The sequence below is a fragment of the Saccopteryx bilineata genome, chromosome 1 (assembly GCF_036850765.1).
Source record: "Saccopteryx bilineata isolate mSacBil1 chromosome 1, mSacBil1_pri_phased_curated, whole genome shotgun sequence".
NCBI lineage: Eukaryota > Metazoa > Chordata > Mammalia > Chiroptera > Emballonuridae > Saccopteryx > Saccopteryx bilineata.
In genome coordinates, this window is record NC_089490.1 from 312,993,798 (window position 1) to 313,017,585 (window position 23,788).

Sequence of the window (23,788 nt, forward strand, 5' to 3'; positions counted from 1 at the left end):
AGTGTCCTCGTTGCTCCTGAAACGTGGCGACAGGCGAGGCAGAGACTCCCAGAGTATGATGGCGACACGTGATGCAGGCGGAGGGAGAGCTTGGCGGGGAGGTGGGGGGTGGATTGGATAAAGGGAGACGGAGGGAGGCGGGCTGCACCGAGAGGGGCGGGAGTAGAGAGGGGAAGGGGCGAGACCGGCGCGCAGGCGGTAGAAGCCTCTGCCTCCCAGAGCGCACGGGCCGCAACCCTCCCGCCGCCCTCCCGCCGCCCGCGCGCGGTCGCACACGCGGAGCCTCCCCGCGGCCGGAGCGCGGCGCACGGCGATGCGCCGAGGCGGGCGCTGAGGCTGAGCGGCGAAGCAGCAGCAGAGGCGGCGGCGGCCCCCAGCCCAGCCCGGCGCCGTCGCCGAGCCCGGGCCCGGAGAAGCGGCGGCGCCCAAGTTCCCGCCATGAGCAGCTGGCTCGGGGGGCTCGGCGGCTCCGGAGACTCCCTCCCGGCCGAGCGCGATCGTAGCGCTCAGCGACTCCGACGCGCCTAACGCGCCGCTCGCCGGCCCCGCTGCCCCCACGTTCCCGCTGCAGCCGCCGCGGCTGCCGCAGCGCCACCAGCAGCATGTCTCGAAGGAAGATTTCGTCCGAGTCCTTCAGCTCCCTGGGCTCCGACTACCTGGAGACCAGCCCGGAGGAGGAAGGGGAATGCCCCCTGTCCAGGCTCTGCTGGAACGGCAGCCGGAGCCCGCCCGGACAGCTGGAGCCCCGCGCGGCCGCCGCCGCCCCGGCTCTGACCGCCTCCGCCGCGGCCGCCGCCGCCGCCACCGCCGGGGCCCGGAGAGCGCAGCGCCGGAGGCGGGTCAACCTGGACTCGCTGGGCGAGAGCATCAGCCGCCTGACGGCGCCCTCGGTGAGCGGGGCGGAAGGGGGGCCGGCGCGCGGGAGAGGGCGCGGGGATCGGGAAAGTTGGCGCGGGAGAGCGGGACGGGAGCGCGGAGCCCGACCGCTGGGGGGCGGCCCGTCCTCACCCCGCCGGTCTCGGGTCCCAGTGGCCCAGGCGAGACCCCGACCTCGGGGCTCTGAGGACAGGGGGCAGCAGAACACGTTGAAAGAGGAAAACTTCGTTCTCCTGGGGTCTCTTGATTCGGGGCTTGCCTGCCCAGCTCCGCTCCTTCACCCCACTTCACCCCGACGGCCCCAGAGCTCCCTCACACCCACCTGTTTTCTTTCCCCTAAACTTTCCCAGGCACTGTGCTCCGCAGTTCCCATTTCCTCGTCTTTCATCTCTGTTCTCCCAAAGGGGCGCCTACCCATTCCAGGAAACGCTTCCTCTCTTTTTTTCCCACACTCTTGGTTTCAACTTGACCTCTTCTGACATCTTTGAATTCCACAGGCTATCTGCATTCTCTGTTGCATCTCTTTAATCCAGTCTCAGGAACTGGCTGTCAGATACTTTTCGAGTTGCCTTCTGATGAAAAAACATTTGATCTCTTTTCTGCCCATCCCATAGCCTTTTTTCTTATCCACTGAGCATGATTGGCTCGACCGTTTTCTCTGGGCAACCCTGGGGTCTGGTTTTGGAAACCTCTCTGGTATTTCTTGCAGTTGTACCACAAACCTTCACTATGTTTCCCTGAAATTTTCAGTGCTTTCTCACTCATTTTTTTCCCCGCGCTTTTCTTATATTAAGACCTTCATAAATATCTGTCGAATGAATAAATACCTTCCTAGCCTCCAAACTTGTTCTCATTCTGGGATGGCTCTATCAACAGTTCCAGGTGTACACCAGGCTCCCCCTAGGCATCCTTCAAGAGCGCTTCTGCTCACTCCTGCTCAGGGATTTCGGCTACCCCTGACTTGTACTATTTGCAGGCATGCCAGACCTGTGTTTTAGTCTTAGTCTGTATGATCTGTATGACCCCTGTTTCGAAGGAATCCCACACCATTGCAGACAGAATCAGGACATGCAGTGTCAAACCTCCATCCACCTTTTATTGCTACCCTTACCTTGAATACAAGGACTTCAACTTCTGACAGCGCTTTTACCTCCTCTCCCTTGAGACTTTTACTTCTTTGAAGTTTGCAAAATAAATCTGAACTTTGATCTCGTTTGACTACTCTTGAGTCTTCTTTTGAAAGTACTCTTGCAGTTGATGGTAGGAGGGACCTGAGAATGAGTGGGATCCTGAGGGACTCGGTGTACTAGCACCAGGTAACCCTGCAGCTATCCGGTGTCCTCTGCATTAATGAGACAGAACCTTTTCTTTTAACGATGAAACTACTCTTTGGTCATCTTTCTTTCCTTCAGTCATCTTTTCTTGTATATTTTCCCTTTGGTTTACCTTCCTGCCACCTCTTCCATTGACAACCTCGATAACAAAGCTCAGTATGCATTGGCTCCTCTTTCCTATGCTTTACTGCAAATATTTCCCAGGAAGGGTAATTTTAGGAACTATTTGATGTTGTTGAACGTAAGTCTTTATTAAAGGAGTTCATCAATCCTGTGCATTTATGGTTTTGTGTCAGTACTTACAGCAACATTTATACAATATCCTAATTCTTCAGCACAGCAGATTCATATCTGAATACAATGATTTTACTAAAGATAATGTTCGTTTGGGGGAAATTTTTTTTTTTAATAATCCTGGGTTTCCTTTTTTCCTGAAAATCAGAATTTACAAATTTCTGAAAAGTAATGGCAGTGCATCTGGTAATGCCAGTTCATCCTAACACTGTTCTCAACAACTTACGTGAGGAGTAGAAAAAGTAAACAGGCTCAGGTATTTACTACCAGAATAGGAGGGAAGGTATACTCTCTGATTTGTACCTTTACAAGTCAAATTTAAATGACTGTAGCCTTTGGCTGGATAAAAAACGTGTACCTAGGTAGTGGTTTTAGGATAAGGAATTTGAAAATAATTATGGTGATCTAATATATACAACAGCTATATGTACTTTCCAGGCTGTAAGTCTTTTCTATTTTGAAAAACACCTGTCAGCTGGAATGCTTGGAACATACTGGTGAATATAGTGTAAACATTTTCAATGGGTGATGTATACAGTAAATAAATTCTTATTGGCTAACCGTATCACCAATAGACTTAGTAACACCAAGAAGACAGAGGTTACATTTCAAAGCAGTGACTTTTTTTTTTGTGGATCTCTCCACCCTATTTTCTTTTATTTGGTAAGCTAGAACATTTCTTCAAAAAGTTTTGGTAGATTCATTCTCCTGCATTGTCAGGATAATAAACTTTTCTGAAAACACTTGTGGAGAGAGATTAGGTCCTGTCTTTTATTAAAGCTGATTGATTAAAAAAAAAATCTCTGAGGATAGTTATTACCAGGGCATTATTAGATAGCATTTTCTAGTTGTTTTCATTTTATTGAGCTTTCTTGCATTCTTCAAAGTATACTTCAGGAGAAAAGATACTTGCTCTGAAAGCTCTCTTATTCTTAGTGGCTTCATCATGGAATGTTGTCTCAATCACTGGAGATTTATGGTTCATTCTGAATAATTTGCAAGTAGGAAAATGGAAATGAATTTAATAAGTACTAGGATATTGTAATTAAACTACTTATTTGATCAGTGGGATGTTCAAACTCTGGTTTCTGATGTTTTAAAAGTCATTTTTATATACATTGATGTTGGATATAAAGATTATAACGTGTCATACCATTCTAATAATAAAAGTAAATCGAATTAATGAGATTGAAAAGAATTCTGGAATTCATGGGACCTGGTCCTCATTTCTTGTGCCTTGGACAAGTAAACATTTCTAAATCTCTGTGTATATTACTTTTAACTCTCGGATCCTTTTCATTTGTAAGGTATTATACTTAGGATCCCTCCCTGTTCTTGGTTTCTATGGAGACATATAATGTATTATCAAGCTTTGATAAACCACCGTAATGGCATATGAAAGAAAAATAAGCACATATTATGAGTTTTAAAACTTCGAGGGAAGTAGATTGCTTTTTTAAGTAGGGGTATCAAAGTCATATTTATTCCACCCAATTATTAAGAGCTATTTGAGGATCTACTATATGGCAAGTACTGTGTGAAGAACTGGCAATACAATAACCAGAAACATCAACAACAACAACCCAATCTTAGACCTCATACAACTTCTTTAATTATAGTTATTCTTTATTTTAAGGAAACTGAATTAAGGCAAACTGTAAGAACTCCACTTGTTTTGGGGATGTCTAGGGTAAATTTTATTTAGCATCCACTTTGGGTAGTTTTGTTTGCTGGGAATCTGTGGAGTGCAGCCATAACAATAACAATAACCCTAAAGACCTGACTGAAGATGCGCAAATCATTTATTATTGAAATAGTTTACTTGGGAATACATGGAGAAACAGCTGGGGATTTTACATCAAGGGTGAATTTAGTAACTCATTTATTTCTATTTTATTGTCATAAATGAGAGTTGCTTGGGAGCCTATCACTCTGATGTTTGTTTTGGGTTTGCTAGTGTCAGCACATCAGTGACGATGCTCCCAGAGACCAACCCAAGGGCAAGGCTTCCCTAGTCTTCTTGTCAGAGGACCACTGGCTGTTACACATTGCAGGTGGCTGGGAAGGCTTCGGGAGCTACAGAGAGCAGAATGGCAGGAGGAATAGTGACAGAAGGATGACAAGTAAGGGGAGGAAACATACAGAGATAGATTATAGTCCAAGAAAATGGGAGAACACTGAGCAAAGAAAGAAATGAAGGGTAATCTGGATTCAAGTAGCGAAAAAAGACCTACCTGTGGTGGCGCAGTGGATAAAGCGTTGACCTGGAAATGCTGAGATCACCGGTTCGAAACCCTGGGCTTGCCTGGTCAAAGCACATATGGGAGTTGATGCTTCCAGCTCCTCCCCCCTTCTCTCTCTTTGTCTCTTTCTCCTCTCTCTCCCTCTCTGTCTATCTCTCCTCTAAAAATAAATAAATAAAATTAAAAAAAATTGAGGGAACTCAGGTAGCGAAAAAGCAAAAATGGTTTCATTACTTTGTAAATGGTATTATACTGCTACAAGCATATGAAAAAGTGAAAGGGCATAAAAATAGACATTTAGCCTCCCCTGATATTAAATACATTTAGCTCTCTGACATTTGTAAACCATTAAGAAAAGCCAGGTAAGTGTGAGTGTAACTAGCATGTAAATATAAAAAAGTATATAAAATATATTTGTGAGGGTGGGATAGTTAATAAATGCCTGTGTCTTAATTGAAATTCTTAACATCTGGGCTCAATTCATCTAACAAAATTCTGAGTAACAGATTCATTACAATTAGAAAATTAGACAGAATGTATTCTAGTAGTTTAATGTGTTTACATTTGTAAAAGATAGAAATAATAATCTGAAGTCAGAAGTTACTGGCCACTTACTGCCTGTCTCCACCTTGTCCCTGTTTACCGACAGACCACATGGCAGGGTTGAGAGTAGCAAGGTTCAGAGTTTGAGTCATGAGCCCCTTTCTAGACGTGATACCCTGGGAAGACCAACACTTATCTTCTTAGAGCCTTGGAACTCTAAATAATAATTTTGGGCTGAGATCTATTCATTTCAGCCAAATTTGAATGCCTCCAAATGACCTAAAAGTTTCTTTTCTTTTTTTTTCATTTTTCTGAAGCTGGAAACAGGGAGAGACAGTCAGACAGACTCCCGCATGCACCCGACGGGATCCACCCAGCACGCCCACCAGAGGCGACGCTCTGCCCACCAGGGGGCGATGCTCTGCCCATCCTGGGCGTCGCCATGTTGCGACCAGAGCCACTCTAGCGCCTGGGGCAGAGGCCACAGAGCCATCCCCAGCGCCCGGGCCATCTTTGCTCCAATGGAGCTTTGGCTGCAGGAGGGGAAGAGAGAGACAGAGAGGGAAAGTGCGGCGGAGGGGTGGAGAAGCAAATGGGCGCTTCTCCTGTGTGCCCTGGCCGGGAATCGAACCCGGGTCCTCCGCACGCTAGGCCGACGCTCTACCGCTGAGCCAACCGGCCAGGGCCTCTCTTTTTTTTCTTGATAATTTACTTGCTAGTAACCTTATGAAAGAGTTCATAGGTTAACTGATGTCTTGTACCTAAAAAAGAAAAAAAGTGATAACAAGGAGTTTTATTTTGTTGGCATTGTCCAGGCAATCCATTTAAAAAATTAAAACTGGAGTTCCTTTTCTGCTCCCTGGCTAGGACTCGTGTTTGTACATAAGCATATGTAATCATTGCATATTGAAACACTTCTATAAACTGCTAAATGCTATGTGGCAATACGAAAATGATATATAAATTTTGTAAGACTACAAGGACCTATATATGGGTGGAATGTAGGCATTTCACAACAAATTACTTTTAAATTAGAAAAAGAATTAGGTAAAAGAGAAATCGCTTATTTTATTTACCTGAGAATTTCATGCGTTCTTTGTCCATTGGTTTCAAACTAATTTGTACATGTGTTCAACGGTTTAGGCTGTGAGAGGCAACAATTACCCGGCTAATGTCATTTATGTTTTGTGTACAGCACTCTATTCTTGTTTGGCGACTAGCTCAATTGTTAGGTCTTCATTTTCAAGCTGTGTTTTGACAATGGGAAATATCATCCATGATTATTAGTTAGTAGACAGAGGTGATGACTGATTACATATTCCTTTTTAGTATATAATTTATCTACCTTGAAGGACTCTGAGATGCGTGGGAAATGTACTCGAGTGCTATTATGTAATTTTCCCTTCTATATCATCATTGCTCTTTTCACTCACCTTTGTCTTGCTCTGTTGCTTCTATCATATGGAGCCTAAGGGGAAATTTAAAATATGCAAATTTTATTGAATATAATAGTGAAATAAATGCATTATTTCCAGATATATACATTGTTCACTATGAGTTAGTGAGAGGGTATAATGATCCATTTTGGAACTCACACACATCTAGAAAGAAAAAAATATTAAGTGGCATAAGCAGGGAGAATATTTACAAGGACTGTCGGTGACTAGGTATTCTTTGAAGGCCCCTTTTTTCTTTATTGTTTCTCTTTTTTATGTTAAGAGATTATTTATTGATTTTACAGAAGGAGGAGAGAAACAGGGGCAGGGAGAACAAGAATTCTCAACCCATAGTTGCTTTGCATTAGTTGTTCCTTGCTTGCTTGTCGTATGTGTCTTGACTGGGCAAGCCCAGGGTTTCAAACTGGTGACCTCAGCTCTCCAGGTTGAGGCTCTATCCATTGTGCCACCACAGGCCAGGCTGTAGGCCCTGTTTTATCCATGAGGCAGTGATGCAACTCAAACTTTAAAGTTCCTATTTTTAAGTCTTGACTCTAACCTCAACATTCTTATGCTTATTTCATATTTAGCATAGTACCTAATGGATATTTTTGTTTAATCATCTAATTATATTATTTCTTTTATGTGTGATTTTTGTGTGTGTGTTATATTTGGTTCTATCAAACTGCATATTTAGGTTTGATATCCACTGTGTGAAAGATGCACTCGTGTATGCAAACCTATTTGAATTTTACCTACACCTGCCATTTAAAGCAAGACTCAGAATGAAGTTTTGCTAAAAAAGACCAGATGGGGTAGTATTCTCCTTCTGGTTTTTCTCAGGTGGCCTATTTATATTTTAAGAGGTTAGATACGTGAAATGACTCTCATCCAACCTCCTCTAGTCTCTAGTCGACTTATATTTTCTGCACAATTCTCTCTCAAATGAGAGGGAAATGTTTGTCAGCAAGTGGGCTGCTGTTTCCAAAAATGCACTGCAAGGAGATGGTGTGACATAGTCTTGCTCCTCAAATATCACTTCTGGACAGGATCTGAAGATTTAGAACTATGTGCTGTAAGCTCATAGCACCTCATAAAATTGAAAATTATGACCTAGAATGATTTAGGAAGTAGGGGAACTAGAAATATCTCTGAAGGCCGGAGATTTGTGGGACTATTGTAGGGGATTGAGAAAGAGTGAACATCCTTATAAATAGAGCAGTGAGAAAATCACTTCCTAATACAGGCTTTGAGATTTATGAAATAGTTCTTCATTAAAGCTTGTGGTTGTCAAACTTCAGTAAACATAAGAATACCTGATGAAAATGGTCTGAATGTAGATTCCTGGGCCTCCCCCTCAGAGGATATTGTTTGATAGCTCTAGGGAGGGATCTGGACTTTATATTTTAGACCAAACTTCATGTGATTTCTAAGCGCATCAAAAATGTGTCTCCAGGTGACTGAATTCTACACCTTCGGGTTCACTGGTATAGACTCAGTGAGCTCTGCAGACTGATTCTTTGGAAGAGTGACCCTGAATGTAGCTCTGCCAAGGTGAATATATCCAGGTGAACTTTTGCCTAATTAGGGACAGAATAAAAATGATGACTTGGAGCCACATCCTGTGGTTGTATTCTTGTATTCGAAATAATCTTGTCAGTTGTGTGGTAGAAGGTCTTTGAGGTTTCACCATTTGTAGTTTTAATTATTTGTGGAAAGTTTTCTCATTTTTTTCTGAGGATACTTTACTAGCTCCCTTAAGTTTATGTTCAGTAGGCCACATGTCATTCCTATAAGCATGCCATGGCCCCCTACCTCAAAATAAACCAATATTCAAAAATGTTGTGGATGGTAGAGAAGAGAGAGGCATGGTCGTGCGGGTCACTCTGACAGTACGATTGGCTTTTGTGTTTTCCAGAGTGAGATTGAAACAACATTTCTCAGATGCTCCATCTACTGGTTCATTTTGGAGCAATGACTTATTCACATGCCTATTACAACTTCTTTTTAAAAAGGTGAAGGGAGAAAGAAATAGATCTGGATGCCAGAAAAAAAATATAGGAGGTTCAGGTATTAGATGTATAGAACAACTTGTTAAATCTTACTTTATTATAATACTGGTTGCGAATCTCTACATCCTTAGCTAGTCTTTCTCTCCTACAGTGAAAAAATTGAACTCTCCAAATAAATGGCGAGTCAACATTTGAAGAATTTGTGGCCCTGGCCGGTTGGCTCAGTGGTAGAGCGTTGGCCTGGCGTGCAGAAGTCCTGGGTTCGATTCCTGGCCAGGGCACACAGGAGAAGCGCCCATCTGCTTCTCCACCCCTCCCCCTCTCCTTCCTCTCTGTCTCTCTCTTCCCCTCCCGCAGCCGAGGCTCCATTGGAGCAAAGGTGGCCTGGGCGCTGGGTATGGCTCCTTGGCCTCTGCCCCAGGTGCTAGAGTGGCTCTGGTCGCAACAGAGCAACGCCCCGGAGGGGCAGAGCATCGCCCCCTGGTGGGCAGAGCGTCGCTCCCTGGTGGGCGTGCCGGGTGGATCCTGGTCGGGTGCTTGCGGGAGTCTGTCTGACTGTCTCTCCCCCTTTCTAGCTTCAGAAAAATACAAAAAAAAAAACACAAACAAAAAAAAACATTTGAAGAATTTGCATTTACAGGGATCTCTAGAATTAGTCTGATGAGAGGGGACTATGTAGAAATCCTGGGGTTACCTTAATTGCAAGTCCTTGGAGTCCACTTGACTCCTTTTACATTCACTGTACTATATTTATTACATGTGAGTGTGCTGTGGCCAGTGGAGGAAATAAAAATGTTGTAAAATAGTGCCTGACCTGTGATGGCACAGAGGATAAAGTGCGGACCCAGAATGCTGAGGTCGTCAGTTCAAAACCCATGGCTTGCCTGGTCAAGGCACAGACGAGAAGCAACTATTTCGAGTTGATGTTTCCACTCCTCTTTCTGCCTCCTTCTCTCTCTCTAAAAAAATTTAAAAGTAAAAAAAAAAATCTAAAAAATAAAGTTTTCTAAAACATGCTTTTTATTTCCTTGCTGCCTTATGCCTATGTTTCTTCGTGCATGAACCCTCCAATTTAGTATTGGAGAGAATGGTTTCCTGATTAACTTTGTGTGTGCGCACACACATACACATTTTGTTTTCTCCTGCATTTTTCCCCATAAAATACTAGTTATTGCTCACATCTCTCTATTAGGATTTACTGTGTTATACTGTGATTTTGCTTAATACTGCCTCAAGACAGAGATTTATGTATGTCCATATCCAGTAGAAAGTCTGATTTATAAAAGTACTCTTAAATGTTAGCCCAGTGGCTTTTCCATAGGAATGGCCTGTCTTGGATCATGCTTCAGACTTTCCTGAAATCTCTCAAACAATCAGTATCTGGCCTCAGTGAGCCTCTAACCTCTCCTAAGTGGCCCCAGGCGCGGCGCTAGCAGCAGCTGGCCTCAGTTCACAGCTTGGCCTTGACCGGTCGCCTCCAAGCCCACCACAAGTAGCAGCCATCAGCAGATTGTTTTGTAGCTCATGCCTGGTGGCCCTGGGCAGAGTAAAGGTGGTGGCTGACCTTGGCCTACATCTCCTTGGGAGGTGTAGTGGATAGCTTCAGACCATGTTGAAGCACCACGACCCAGCCACCTCCACGAGTGGCACACTCAAGGGATGGGCTCCCGGGGCACCAGAGCACCTCTGAAGTAAGTCTTGCTCTGTGGAGTGGGCCCTGCACAGCTGATCCTCCACAGTGTTTAGAGGTCAGTGGTCAGGGGTCACAACCAGTCCTTGCAGCTGATTGGCCTGGGGGTAAATCCCTCCTGTTCATGTGCCAATAGCAAGCAAGGCTTACTACAAGAGAAAGGTAGACACAGCCCTCACGGGGTTGGTGCACCTGGAGTGTCCAGCTTGGGTGGAAGGGGAAGCCATGCCTCTGGACACTATAATATGCCTACAACGTGAGTCCACTCTACCAAGCCTGGGAGACACATACATAGAAACAAATACAGGGAGACAAAGAAACACCCCCCCCCAATGAAAGAACAAAACAGAACTTCAGGAAAAGAGCTAAATAAAATGAAGACAAATAAGCAGTCTACCAGATGTAGAGTTTAAAACACTAGTTATAAGGATGCTTGATGAATTTAGAGCAGCAGTTCTCAACCTGTGGGTCGCGATATAAATATAAATACAGATTTATATACATTATAAATATGTATTTTCCGATGGCTTTAGGCGACCCCTGTGTTTTGGTCATTCAACCCCCGCCAGGGTCACGACCCACAGGTTGAGAACTGCTGATTTAGAGGAAGAGTAGAAGAACTTAGAACCCCAATGAAGAGATAAGAAACATAAAAACAGAGATAGAAAACATAAAAAAGAACCAGTCAGAAATGAAAAATACATGAATTGAAATGCAGAATATGTTATAGAGACTCAATAGTTGACAAGATGAAGCCAAGAATAAGATCAGAGATTTGGAAGATAAGTAAGAAAAAAATGCCCAATCAGAAGAGCAAAAAGAAAAAAGAATAAAAAAAAATCAGAGTAGTGCAAGGAATCTCTGGGACAACTTCAAGCTTACTAACATTTGCATTATGGGGTTCCTGGAAGAAAAGAGAGCAAGTTTTTTTTTTTTTTAATTAATTAATTTATTTTTACAGGGACAGAGAGTCAGATAGAGGGATAGATAGGGACAGACAGAAAGGGAGAGAGATGAGAAGCATCAATCATCAGTTTTTCATTGCGACACCTTAGTTGTTCATTGACTGCTTTCTCATATGTGCCATGACCGCAGGCCTTCAGCAGACTGAGTAACCCCTTGCTCAAGCCAGTGACCTTGGGTCTGAGCTGGTGAGCTTTTTGCTCAAGCCAGATGAGCCCACGCTTAAGCTGGCAACCTTGGGATCTCGAACCTGGGTCCTTCCACATCCTAGTGCAATGCTCAATCCACTGCGCCACCGCCTGGTCAGGCGAGAGCAAGTTTGTTTGTTTGTTTGTTTGTTTATTTATTTATTTATTTATTTTTAAATTTTATTTTCTTAAATTTTTGAAGCTGGAAATGGGGAGAGACAGCCAGACAGGCTCCCGCATGCACCCGACCGGGATCCACCCGGTATGCCCACCAGGGATGACGCTCCGCCCACCAGGGGACGATGCTCTGCCCACCAGCGGGTGATGCCCTGCCCCTCCAGGGCGCCGCTCCTCCGCGACTAGAGCCACCTCAGCGCCTGGAGCAGAGGCCAAAGAGCCATCCCCAGCGCCCGGGCCATCCCTGCCCCAATGGAGCCTCAGCTGCGGGAGGGAAAGAGAGAGACAGAGAGGAAGGAGGTGGGGGGAGAAGCAAATGGGCGCCTCCCCCATGTGCCCTGGCCGGGAATCGAACCGGGTCCCCCGCACGCCAGGCCGACGCTCCACCGCTGAGCCAACCGGCCAGGGCCGAGAGCAAGTTTTTTTAAAACTTATGTTAAAAAAGCACAAAAAACTTCCCTAATTTTGTAAAGGAAATAGACATACTAGTCCAGGAAGCACAGAGTCCCAAACAAGATGAACCGAAAGAAGCCCACACCAAGACACATCATAATTAAAACACAAAATCTTAAAGGGTCTTCTTTAAGGAGGGAAAAAAAAGATAAAAAACATGAACAATAAAATGGTAATAAATACATTTTGACAATTGTATCTTAAAAAAAAAAGTAGAACACAAACAAACTCATAAGAGAACATTTTGAAGGTTGCCAGATGGAAGGGGGGTTGGAGGGATGCGTGAGAAGGATGAAGGGATATCGAAGTACAAATTGGTACTTACAGAATAGTCATGGGGATGTGAAGTACAGCATAAGGAATATAGTCGATAATTGTCTAGTAGCTATGCACTATGTCAAATGAGTGTAAGATTTACCAGTAAGTTACATAATGTCTGATCACTGGGATGTGCACCTGAACCTAATATAACAAGGCAGGTCAACTATCACTGAAAAATTTAAAAAATAATTAGAAAAGTAAAAAAAAAAAAATGAAAGAAAAAGAGTTTGGGGGAAGTGTATCACCCATATGTTCAATACTGCCTTAACAGATAGTGTTCATTCATTCAGCTGGAAAACATTTATAAAAATGGTGTTAAGAGTTGTAACAAAGTTACAGCTAGGTTAAGTTGCTGTAACAAAGATACCCCCCTAAAATATGTTTGCTAGGAGAGTGAATAAATCCTTGTGTAGTTTGTGATGTATTTAGTAATGCTGTATAGATTATGATGACTTTGTGCTGCCATATTTTAGTTGATTTTTTAAAAATTTGTTTTGATTTATTGTGTTGACATGGTTTCAAGTGTCCCACTCAATATAACACCATCTACACACCACATGGTGTGTCCCTATGCCCTATGTAAAGTCATTTTCCATCACCATTACTTCCCCTTTGCCTTCCCTCCACTACCTCCACCCCCCTTCCCTCTGGCTGTTGCTACACTGTTGTCTGTATATATGGGTTATGCATATATGTTTTTTGGCTAATTCCTTCAGCTTTAATCCAGTCCCCTCTTCCCTCTGACAGCTGTCCATCTGTTGTTCCCTGTGACCCTGCCTCTGTTTTTATTTTGTTCTTCAGCTTATTGTGTTTGTTAGATTCCACATATAAGTAAGATCATATGGTATTTGTCTTTTTCTGCCTGGCTTATTTCACTTAACATAACAATCTCCAGGTCCATCCATGCTGTCGCAAAAGGTAAGATTTCCTTCTTTTTTTATTTTGAACTGTTCTGCTTGTAGCTTTTTCTTAGACATAAACAAGAATAAACACAGGGTAACATTATTTTTAGAATGCTTTAATGTTTTTCAAACCCTCCCGTGTGGGTATTTTATTGAAACTTCACAATAATCTCTAGATTTTATGCCAGTTTTCTCTAACTTTTCTCATACTAAGATAATCTAACTTAGTATGATTATCTTAAAATGCTTGTAGTTACAGTACTATTGGGGAAGCATATGTGCTGACAGTTATAAAGTGTGTACTAGTTCTTAAAGAGATGTGTATCTGTGTAGGATATAGAGATGATGTCTCTACCATGCTGTTTTGTTCATTGTTATTTCAGTGAATAAGGAATCTTGTGTTGCCAAAAATTTTATTAAATAAAAATCTCAACAAACCAGCACATCCATATATTTATCTTACAGTAATCACTATAGACATAACAATAATACTGGAGGGATAGAGTCTTGGTACAAGTGATAAAATGAGAAATTGTGAATTTAAGAAATGTGGAGGCAGAGTGCCCCAGAACAGGTAGCAGTATTATTGGGTATTTTTTGAGGGCCCCATTGAGTTTGGAGATAATGGATTTGTAGCCTAAGCTGAGAGGATGAGTATGATTTAGAGAGGTATCAAGTGTGAAGGTACTGATTGTGTATTTAAAGGCCTATATATCATGAACTGGAGGTGTTTGGGGAACACTCAGTGGGGTGGAGGGTTATATCTTTGGAAAAAATGAGAATGAATGTCAAATGAGGCAGACTGTAACATTCAAAGGTATTTCTAACCTTCCTGTATTGCACACAAAGCTGATATGAAGCTTATTTAATATATATCTAGGTCTTATTCTTTCACTATTTAGTTAAACCTCTTAGAATAACTGATTGATCCCTCAGGCCACCTGCCTCTCACCAAACCAAAGTTGGTAACTAACTGGTAACTAGTTAGTCTTTGAGAAGCTCAGTACTAATTTCTTGATTAGTATTTATGTTATGTTTTCAAAGTTAGAACTAATCCTTGAAAAATATGAGAATAATCAGTTATATCACTCAGTGTGTTATTTTGTGGCCTTAGTTTTTACACAATAATGTGTCCTTGGCTCAGACTTTATAAATATATTGTTTCTTGAACATTAGAGAGTCTATGGGATTTGAGTAATGGTTGGTACCAGAAAATTTCCTATTATATTGGAGAGCACAGAAGATATTTTCTTATCCAAAAAGCTAAAAAATATTTCTGATGAGTCAGGCATTCTGATGAAGTAAACTATCACACATGCAGAATCAATTTGTGAGGAGATGAAATTCAATAAAACATAAGAGTTAAACACGTTTGATTTTGATAATTAGTCTTTGCTAATCCCAGTGACTCCTCTGGGTGTTTCAGTACCTCCGTGTCATTTTTAGGAGTCTTAAATATCACTGTGCTGTAGATGTATGAACGTTTTGGTAAGTAAATTATGTTAGATAATCAAATGCTTCATAACAGGAAATTTCTTCTACATAGAAACACCAAGAAACTAAATGGTTCTTGTGGTCTAAACAGTTAATATGCATATTTGATTACTAATACACTACCAGGGGAGTCTCTTAGGCAAAGGGAGGCAAATTAGGAGTGGATTTTAACAAAAAGCTTTTTTAAAGGAAAACTTTTAGAGATCTGTGCACTATTTGCTTAATGTGCTTGCCTTGTTTTCTTGAAAATGCCTGTTTGTGTGTGTGTGTGTGTGTGTGTGTGTGTGTGTGCAGGAGGATGGGGGCAGACACTGCACTTTCATAAATGCTGCATTCTGATTTTTGTTTCAATTTGACTTTGGGGAAATAACTTTTCTTTGTTTCCCATCTCTGAAATCATATATAATAATACTAATCTCTCACTCAAGGGTAAATATGTAATAAAATGTGAACAGTGAATTGAAGACATTGTGCTTACCATTATTAACTTCTTCATTGTGCTGTGATGCTGATTTCTTGAGGACAAAGGCATTGGTTAAGATTTCTTTTCTCTCTACATTCTGGGAAAATAACAGGTTTGGAGTCAGACACTAACTCCTGCGTTATCTTGTGCATTCTCTGGGGCTCAGTTTCTTATTTATAAAATGAAGGTTATAATTTATAGAATTATGAAGATTAAAAGTATACCGGCCTGACCAGGCGGTGGATAGAGCATCGGACTGGGATGCAGAGGACCCAGGTTTGAGACTCGAGGTTGCCAGCTTGAGCGTGGGCTCATCTGGTTTGAGCAAAGCTCACCAGCTTGGATCCAAGGTCGCTGGCTCAAGCAAGGGGTTACTTGGTCTGCTGTAGCCCCCCCCCCCCATCAAGGCACATATGAGAAAGCAATCAATGAACAACTACGGTGTTGCAACGAAAAACTAATGATTGATGCTTCTCATCTCTCTCTGTTCCTGCCGGTCTGTCCCTATCTATCCCTCTCTCTGATTCTCTCTCTGTCTCTGTTAAAAAAATATATATATACTGCATAGCACAGTATTTGGAATACAGTAAGTGATTGATTAATTTTGTTGCCTTCCTCTAACTCCTGCTCAGTTATCTTACAGAGCTGCCCAGCTGATATATTGCTATCTCCTGCCACACTCTTTGGCGAACCTCTCACCATTTCCTTTCTTTCTAGTTCTTGTTTAGCAGTTTTATGCTTTTCGTGAAAAATATTTTTTTGACTATACAACATTTTAGGATTATAAAATTTCCCAGAAATTTCTTCCCAGAAACCTTAAAAACAAATATGATTTTACTGGTTACTTATTTATTTATTCATCCACTCCTGACATTTATTTATCCAGTGCTATATATTAGCATTTATATAGCAAATGAGGACTTCCTAATTCATTCAGCATGCAGTCCCTGTTTGTCGAACACACACGTCAAGTGGGGCGTTTGGACAGATATTTGATAGGGTTCTTTTGGATTTAAAAACCATGAAATCAAAATTTTAAAATGACCAAATAGTGTGCCCAACAGCTATTTCCAGCCCTTTCTGTCTCTCCCCCTCATTCTGTCTTGGCCTTTCCTTATTTGACATAGTGTGGAGGACATGTGGACAGAGCGAGGGTCTGTATATAAAAAGACCAGTTGAAACTGTGATGATGAGGATGATGATGACAACCATGCTGGTTTATCAAGCCCTTATCATGTACCAGCCATGGCACCAAGTACTATACACATTGTATTTTATGAAACACCCACAACAGTAGTGCAGAAATGATGCCTTATCATGGTCTACAAGGTATTGAGGACCTACCTTTCTGACCTTACCTCCTGGTACTCTTAACTCCTGGTACTCACAGTTTTACAGTCTAGTCCTTGCACATTCCAGGCAAGTGTCATCTTGCCTCAGGGCTTTTATCCTATTCCCCATGTCAGAAATGTCCCCTTGCTCCAGTTTGTCATGTGATTGGCCCTTTCGCGGTTTTCAGGTCTCTGCTCAGTGTCACCTCATCAGACGGTAGCTCTCCCCTACCAGCTATTCTCTCTCAATCACTATTAATTTCCATCCGAGCATTCATCATCAGAAGTTACTTGTTTATTAGTTGAATCATGTGTTACCTCTCTTCCCTCACTGTAATCTAAGCTCTGCTTAGAGGACCTTGTTTGGTTGCTCATGGTAGTCTTTGCAGTGCCTAGACTCTTCTTGGCTTGAGGTAGGTCCTTAATACCTCTTTATTGACTGAATGAGTTGGTGTCATTTTAAGAGAAGTTTTAGCACTTGGAAAAGGAAGAGCAGAGTTTTAAAAAAATGTATTGGGTGAGAGAAGTAGAAATAACGTGTTGGGCAAGAACTATGGACCAGCATTTCAGTGTTTTCATAATATATATCATTAGATTTTCAGAATAATTTTATGAGATAGAAAAGGTGAGTAACTTGCTTATGATCACACCTAATTAGTGATAGAGATAAAATTAGAATGTTGGTTTGTTTAGCTCCAATCTCTGTATTCTTTTCACTATATTATATATTTCAAAACCCTGTGATTGTGGTGGACATTGTGATGTAATACCTTGATTTCCCTTCAGGAATGAAGGACTTATCCACCTAGAGGCTAAGAGTGCTACTAACTGTCATTCTCAACTGTCAGTCCCTATATGCATTGCCTGAACTGAGAGAACTGTCTTGCTCAAGGTTGTGCCCAATTTCAGTGACTGTCAGCATAAGAATATGAAGGCTTGGGCCCCAGCCCTAATTCAGCCAGCTCTGAAGTTAGAACTCCATGTATGGTCTACTGGGGTCCTGTAAGGCCAGGGGCCCTGCCATCATGGGCATTCACTTGCAGATTCACATTAGATTCCGACAGATGGTAAGAAGCAGTGGAGCCAAAAAATTAGTGGGTCATTCCTTTAATAAAGTCTCGCATCTGCCGACAAGCAAACATACAGGGCTCCCAAAGCCACTGACCGATTCTCCGGTTCCACAACCAGGAGAATCTTCTCCAGTTTCTCCTAGAATCAAAGGCCTCACCAGTCTCAGCGGAACTCACAAAACCCCTTAGCTCTGGTTCCCCATCTGTATACTTTCTCCTCTGCACAAACTGGCCTCTTCTTCAGCACTCTGCATTCTCTCTACTCTCACTCTGCAAACATGGCTTCTTTCTGACTCCTCTCCTTCTTTGCTCTTTTCAAAACTCTCAGGATTGAAAACCTCTCCTCCAGCAAACATTAGCAAAAACAATGGCCTTTCCCAAGCAGGAAGGTCATTTGCAATTTTACAGACCACATATACCTGGTGCTGCCCAGCCCCCAATGCAAACTATAAGCAAACAAACATAAAAATCCTATTTTACAAACTTATTTGACCAACAGGCCCTCACTGAGACTACATCGCAGTCCAACTTTTTCCTCTTTCCAGTATTGCTTCCTTCTATACTCTTCCACAGGTTTGGATCCCAAGTGCATGCCCTAATAAGCTTTGTGCATGCTAATGTTTTCAGAGTCTGCCTTTCAGAACCCAGCCTGCAATAGTGAGTCTAAGAACTATGATGGCATTGATAAAAGTGCAAAAGGCAGCACTGAGAAGGTAGCATGTGGAAGAAATACAATGATAACCTTGGATTTGGAGTGTTTGAATTCAGGTGCAAATGGTCAGCCCTGGACTGTGAGTTCTTTGAGAACTTAGTTCACCAGCCTCAGCAGAGTGCCTGTCACATTGTAGACAATTACTCAACAAACGGACTATTGAATGAGTTTGGGTAAGAGCTCATGAAAGTAATAGCTAATAGTTTGAAAATTGACAAGCTTTCTGAGTGAAAGAGAGAAAAAGAGGAACCATGGAGAATAGAGAACAATATACACAGAGGAGCAGAAGACTATAGGTGTCAGGATGCTTTTTTGTGTGTGTTTGTGGGGGTGGGAGGTGGGTGGAGAGCAGCTAGGAGCAAGGGCTGTAGTGGTTGATATTTGCGATACCATGATGACAGTTTAAGGGTGGTGCTATTGAACCCAGCAGGATGGAGATTGCTGGTGGCCTTTGAAAAGCGATGCCAATTCTGCATCTAAGACAGGAACTTATTAATAGGTTTAAAGAGGGTATGTATATATGACGAGTAAACAAGGATGTGATGTGTATAAATTTCTCATTTAAGACATTTGACAAAGAGAGGTGGTTGGCAGGGCCTCTGAGGTCAAATCCAAATTTATTAAAGTGGTGGAGTTGTCAGAAAACTGGGAGGTGGATGAGATAAATAGGCTTCAGGAAAGGATAGGATATTCCAGAGGCATCCTTTTAGCTTTTTTTGCTGAGAGAGAGGATTCTTCTTTATACCCAGGGGGAGTGCCCTATGGCATAATAATAGTACAGGGCAAAGGCAGCTGTCAGATTTTGGGTTATTTTTTATACCTAGTTTATTACAGTCATGTCTCAATTCTATCACTGTAAATCAGTGGTTGGTGAGTAATATTGTATATCTAATAATCATGTCTTCACTATGGTAGCTGCACTGATCATAAATGTCAAATGACGCCAGAGATGTCACTTATTTACGCTCCAAGACTTTTAATAGTCACCGTATAAACTGTGCATTTTTCATTTGTGTATTCCACTGTAGATAGGTTTTAGATTGTCTTATCAATCTGAAGACTTATTTTCTCTTATCCTTCTAAAGACAGGACTTTATAATTTGAGCACCATGTAGAGTATTTTTTTATCTGTACTGGTATTATTATTAGCTATTTTTGATCTGTACTGGTATTATTAGCTTACTCTCTTTCAGTTTTAAAGGTAACTTGAGATACAGTTTTGAAGATATAACCCCTGTTCTTACACAATTTGTGTCAGGTATGATTTTGTCTAGTGTTACAGCTCTTTTGACACTGATGGAAAGGTTGCCAATGGAAGGAGCTCTCGAGGCAATAGGAGCCAGACGACTATGACTCTACGTTGTTGTTCTATTGATATTTTACACAGCTGAAAGGTGGTGTGGAAGGTAAAATAAGGCCAAGCAGGATATACACAATCAGATGTAGCTTCTTGGCTCTCTCCCTTTCCCTTTCTGGTGAATTTTAATTTTATTAATTTCACTAAGCAAGGATTTTTGTTTATTTTATTTCCTGCAAATGCCAAGTCTCCTAGTGCCTAGCACATAATAGTTATCAATAAGTATTTGTTAAATGAATAAATGTAGCATGAAATAGAGATATTTATTCTAACTATAAAAATACCGTAAGGAACAAGATAACCACAAATTCCCTTTAGAAAAATAAAATCAGTAATAGTACAAAAACAAGAGACAAAACAGAATCTACGAATGTAAACAATCATTATGTGCTATCATTTTTATTCCTTCATTATTTATTTATTCTCCACCCACTGTGCATGCTTGACTTTACTGCATACTGAGCCAGAATGCAAGGTCTATGGAGCAGAAAATGGCTGTAGTGATCTGCAGAATTCTTTGAAAAGTGTTGGATTTTCCTTGAATACTCTTGTAATCTGCTATACCAGTCAATTTACATTACATAATAGGGAGAAAACAATTTTTTTTTCCTACATGATCTAACAATATTCTTTAAAAGATCAACATTAGTTCATTAAACAGATATTTGTCCTTGCCTTTTCTGTGCCAGGAATTTGAAATGTCTCAGTTATATGGGGGTAAATACTTATAATCTTTTTCCTCCCTCATTTTTGTCTTGTGATTCTATTGCAAACATTTCAGGAATGATATTGCAGAAAAATTTTATCTTTCTTCCAACCTATTTCTTATTTAAAGTCCTCCCAAGGGAAAGCAAGAACTTTTGGAAGAAAAATTCACATTTTCCCAATGGTAAATTTAAGGAGAACCTGTCACTGTACTAGTCAGAAGCCTGTAATAATTCAATAAGTTTCTGTAGACCTCAACAAAAGAAAAAAATATCTGTTGAAATGTTTGTTGTTCAAATTCTTGCATTGCAGGGTCTCTCTGAGTCTATTTTCGAATTTCATTTTTTCTGGTGTGATTAATCTAATTAATGTATGAGAGATATTTTGATTTTTGAATCTTGTCTTACCAGCTATTTATTTGTTTTTTATCTTAAGGAATTAATGTGTTTGTTTTTTAGGAGGAAAGGATGCAGGGATTCTTACAAATTGTGTTTTTCTCATAGTATTTATAGATGTAAACCTGAACTCATTTTAATAGCATATCGAAATCCATCCATCCATCCATCCTTCCATCCATTTATCTGTATATTTGCTATGGATTATATAAGGCAGAAGGGCGATAATTCTGCCATTGGATTCCAAATTTAAAAATGCTACTTACTGGAAATCTGGAGTAGGCATAATTACTCTTACTGTGTTTTTTAAAAGTAATGAAAATGTGTCTTACCTCCTTAAAAAGGAATCTGCCTCCAAAGGCATTTTTTGCAATGAGTGATAATGATGAGATGATTGTGTTGTAATGGAACAGAGACTGAGGGAAAAGAGTCAGTTATTTGGTAGAGGGGAGTAAATTTTAGCTAGAGACTTTTGTAATTCCATTTGAAGCTTCAGACAGATACAAGGGAATTTCTAGTATGGATCCTGGAGAAGAGAAATTTATTATTTCTTCCTGATACAAAGATCAATAAATGCTATGTGGACCAGAGTGTTTGTAAGCTATAAAGACTCTGTTTTGTGTGTTTGTGTTGTTAACTTATTGCCATTATAAATACATTTCAAAGAAAACCAGTCTTTCCTTTTGTTCTGAATTAAGTTCTTTTTCCAAAAGTGTGCAAACCTAACTTTTCTGCTGAAGGAGAATGGATGGGATTTATCTGTAGCTGCAAGGAGCTCAGTTGGGAACTGTGGTGTGGGAAGCTGCCTCCTGGCTCCTTAAGCATTTGGGCAGTTCTCTCCTTCATCAGCTGTTTTCTTGGGGTGGGAGTGGGGGGAGATGGGGGAAATTAAATACTAAACTAAATTATAAATGTAATTATCAGTCCAGCATCTTGACTACTGAGAACCATGTAGGTCCTAAATATTTAGTTAACATAGATAACCAACTCTTTGGATTATAGCAATGAGATCAATGATCTTAATTGCATTAATGATTAATGTAATCATAGAGATCAGCTATTCTATTGACAAGTAATTGGGAAAAGCATTTTACCCCGAGACATCATAATTATTCAAAGAATACATACAAGTAAGTTACTTTCAAATATAAAACATTTACCATTGTTAAGCTATAAAATATGAATCTTCAAATATGAATCTAAAAAATAATATCAGAGCAACAACTTTGGCCCTTAGATAAGGTATTAGCTACTTGACATGATATATAAATTAAATTAAGATATAACTGCTTGGCCCTGGCTGGGTAGCTCAGTTAATTAGAGTGTTATCCTGATAAACCAAAGTTGCAAGTTCAGTCCCTGGTCAGGGCAAATACAGGAATTAACCAAAGAATGCATAAATAAGTGGAACAAGAAATTAATGGTTTTTTTTTCACTTTCTCAAATCAATAAAAAATATTTAAATAATGTTTAAAAACCTAAAGTAACAAAGCTTATTATTTTGCTCTTACAGACTTACTAACAGAAGTAGAGGCAAAGGCATATCAAAGTAAAGCTTTTGCCCATGGCATTTTATACTTGTTTAAACTGTGATATATTATGGGTTAAGGTTGAGAAAAGATTGTAAGGAGGGGACACTTCCTTTTGGAAGTTCCTGTTGTCAACCTTTCTCTCTTTCTCTGTCTGCTTTGATTTCTATACCAAAAACTCATGCCACAGAAATCTGCTCTGAGTTTCTCTCATAAGAACAATTGGACTATGTACATTTTAAATACCTTGTTATATTGAATTGTTCATTGAGATCTACCTCCAGATTTTTAAGCACCTTTGCAGGAGTGGAAAGTAAGTTTTTTGGGAGAGGGTTGGAGGATAGATGGGTTGGAGGGAGCTCTCTCAGTGCTCCTAAAATCCAATCTGGTGTATGGCCCTGCAAGGCTCTGGCATCTATGATGGCCATACAGATGTGTTTGTGTCTGGGTGCTTCTCAGGCAGCCGTGTAAACACGTCTGTAACTATAGTAAGTTATTTAATGTTTTTGATCTGTAGGCATAGCATAGATATATTGGGATATATAAGCAAGATAATATATAGTTCCTTTGATTATGTGGCATTCTACTTACTAATTTTTTTTTATCATAAGCTATTTTCTGTTGTTTTAAAGAACTATTGCTACTACCTTAGGGTTCATTTTAAATAAGGCTCATAGGACTAAGTGGCTCTGCTGTTTCCCTTCTGTTTTATAATACCCAGAGATGCCAGAGATTTTGCTCCTTATATGCATAGATTAATAGATTAATAAGTTTGTACTAATTATGGATGCCTCTGCACTAGGTTTGCTTTGGAAATTCTAGTTAAGAGCCCTTATGCATGCAAAGAACTTGAAATGGTTTTTAAAAAATGGAAAAAAGAGAATGATATGCAATGAGTACCTTGTTCCTAAGTATCATTTCATTAAAATTCCATGTTTGGTGTGAATGTGTGTGGCTGATTTCTTTGGGTCAACATTTGGCTGATAGTTATAAAACTGAATGGTAGAGTAAGAAATTTAAATTTATGTAGTAGTCTAGAAAAAATTTGAAAAAAAAATATATATTGTGCCAGCAACATTTCCCCTCCTCTGTGGGCAGCTGTTCCCCATATCCACTTCTTCCTCGTATCCTTTCACTGCCACCATTCCCCAGTTACTGCTTTTCTGTTGGGTAATTAGACAAACACATGGCTAAGAAATACTACAGAATTAAAAATTTGGTTCTAATGTGGGCAAGTTTTGATGTCTTTTGTTAGATTTCTAAAATGAACTTCAAATCAATTCACATTATGATGGGCTTT

At 40.8% G+C, this 23,788-nt stretch overlaps 1 protein-coding gene across 1 annotated transcript in view; it reads left to right on the plus strand.

The window, feature by feature from the left end:
* Nucleotides 1-601: 601 nt before the first annotated feature.
* GUCY1A2 (guanylate cyclase 1 soluble subunit alpha 2) overlaps nt 602-23,788 on the plus strand; it is a 323,767-nt gene continuing 300,580 nt past the window's right edge. The window contains exon 1 of the mRNA XM_066247582.1: nt 602-890. Within this exon, the coding sequence (XP_066103679.1) occupies nt 603-890 (288 nt within the window). The 5' untranslated portion in view covers nt 602. The remainder of the gene's footprint in view (nt 891-23,788) is intronic.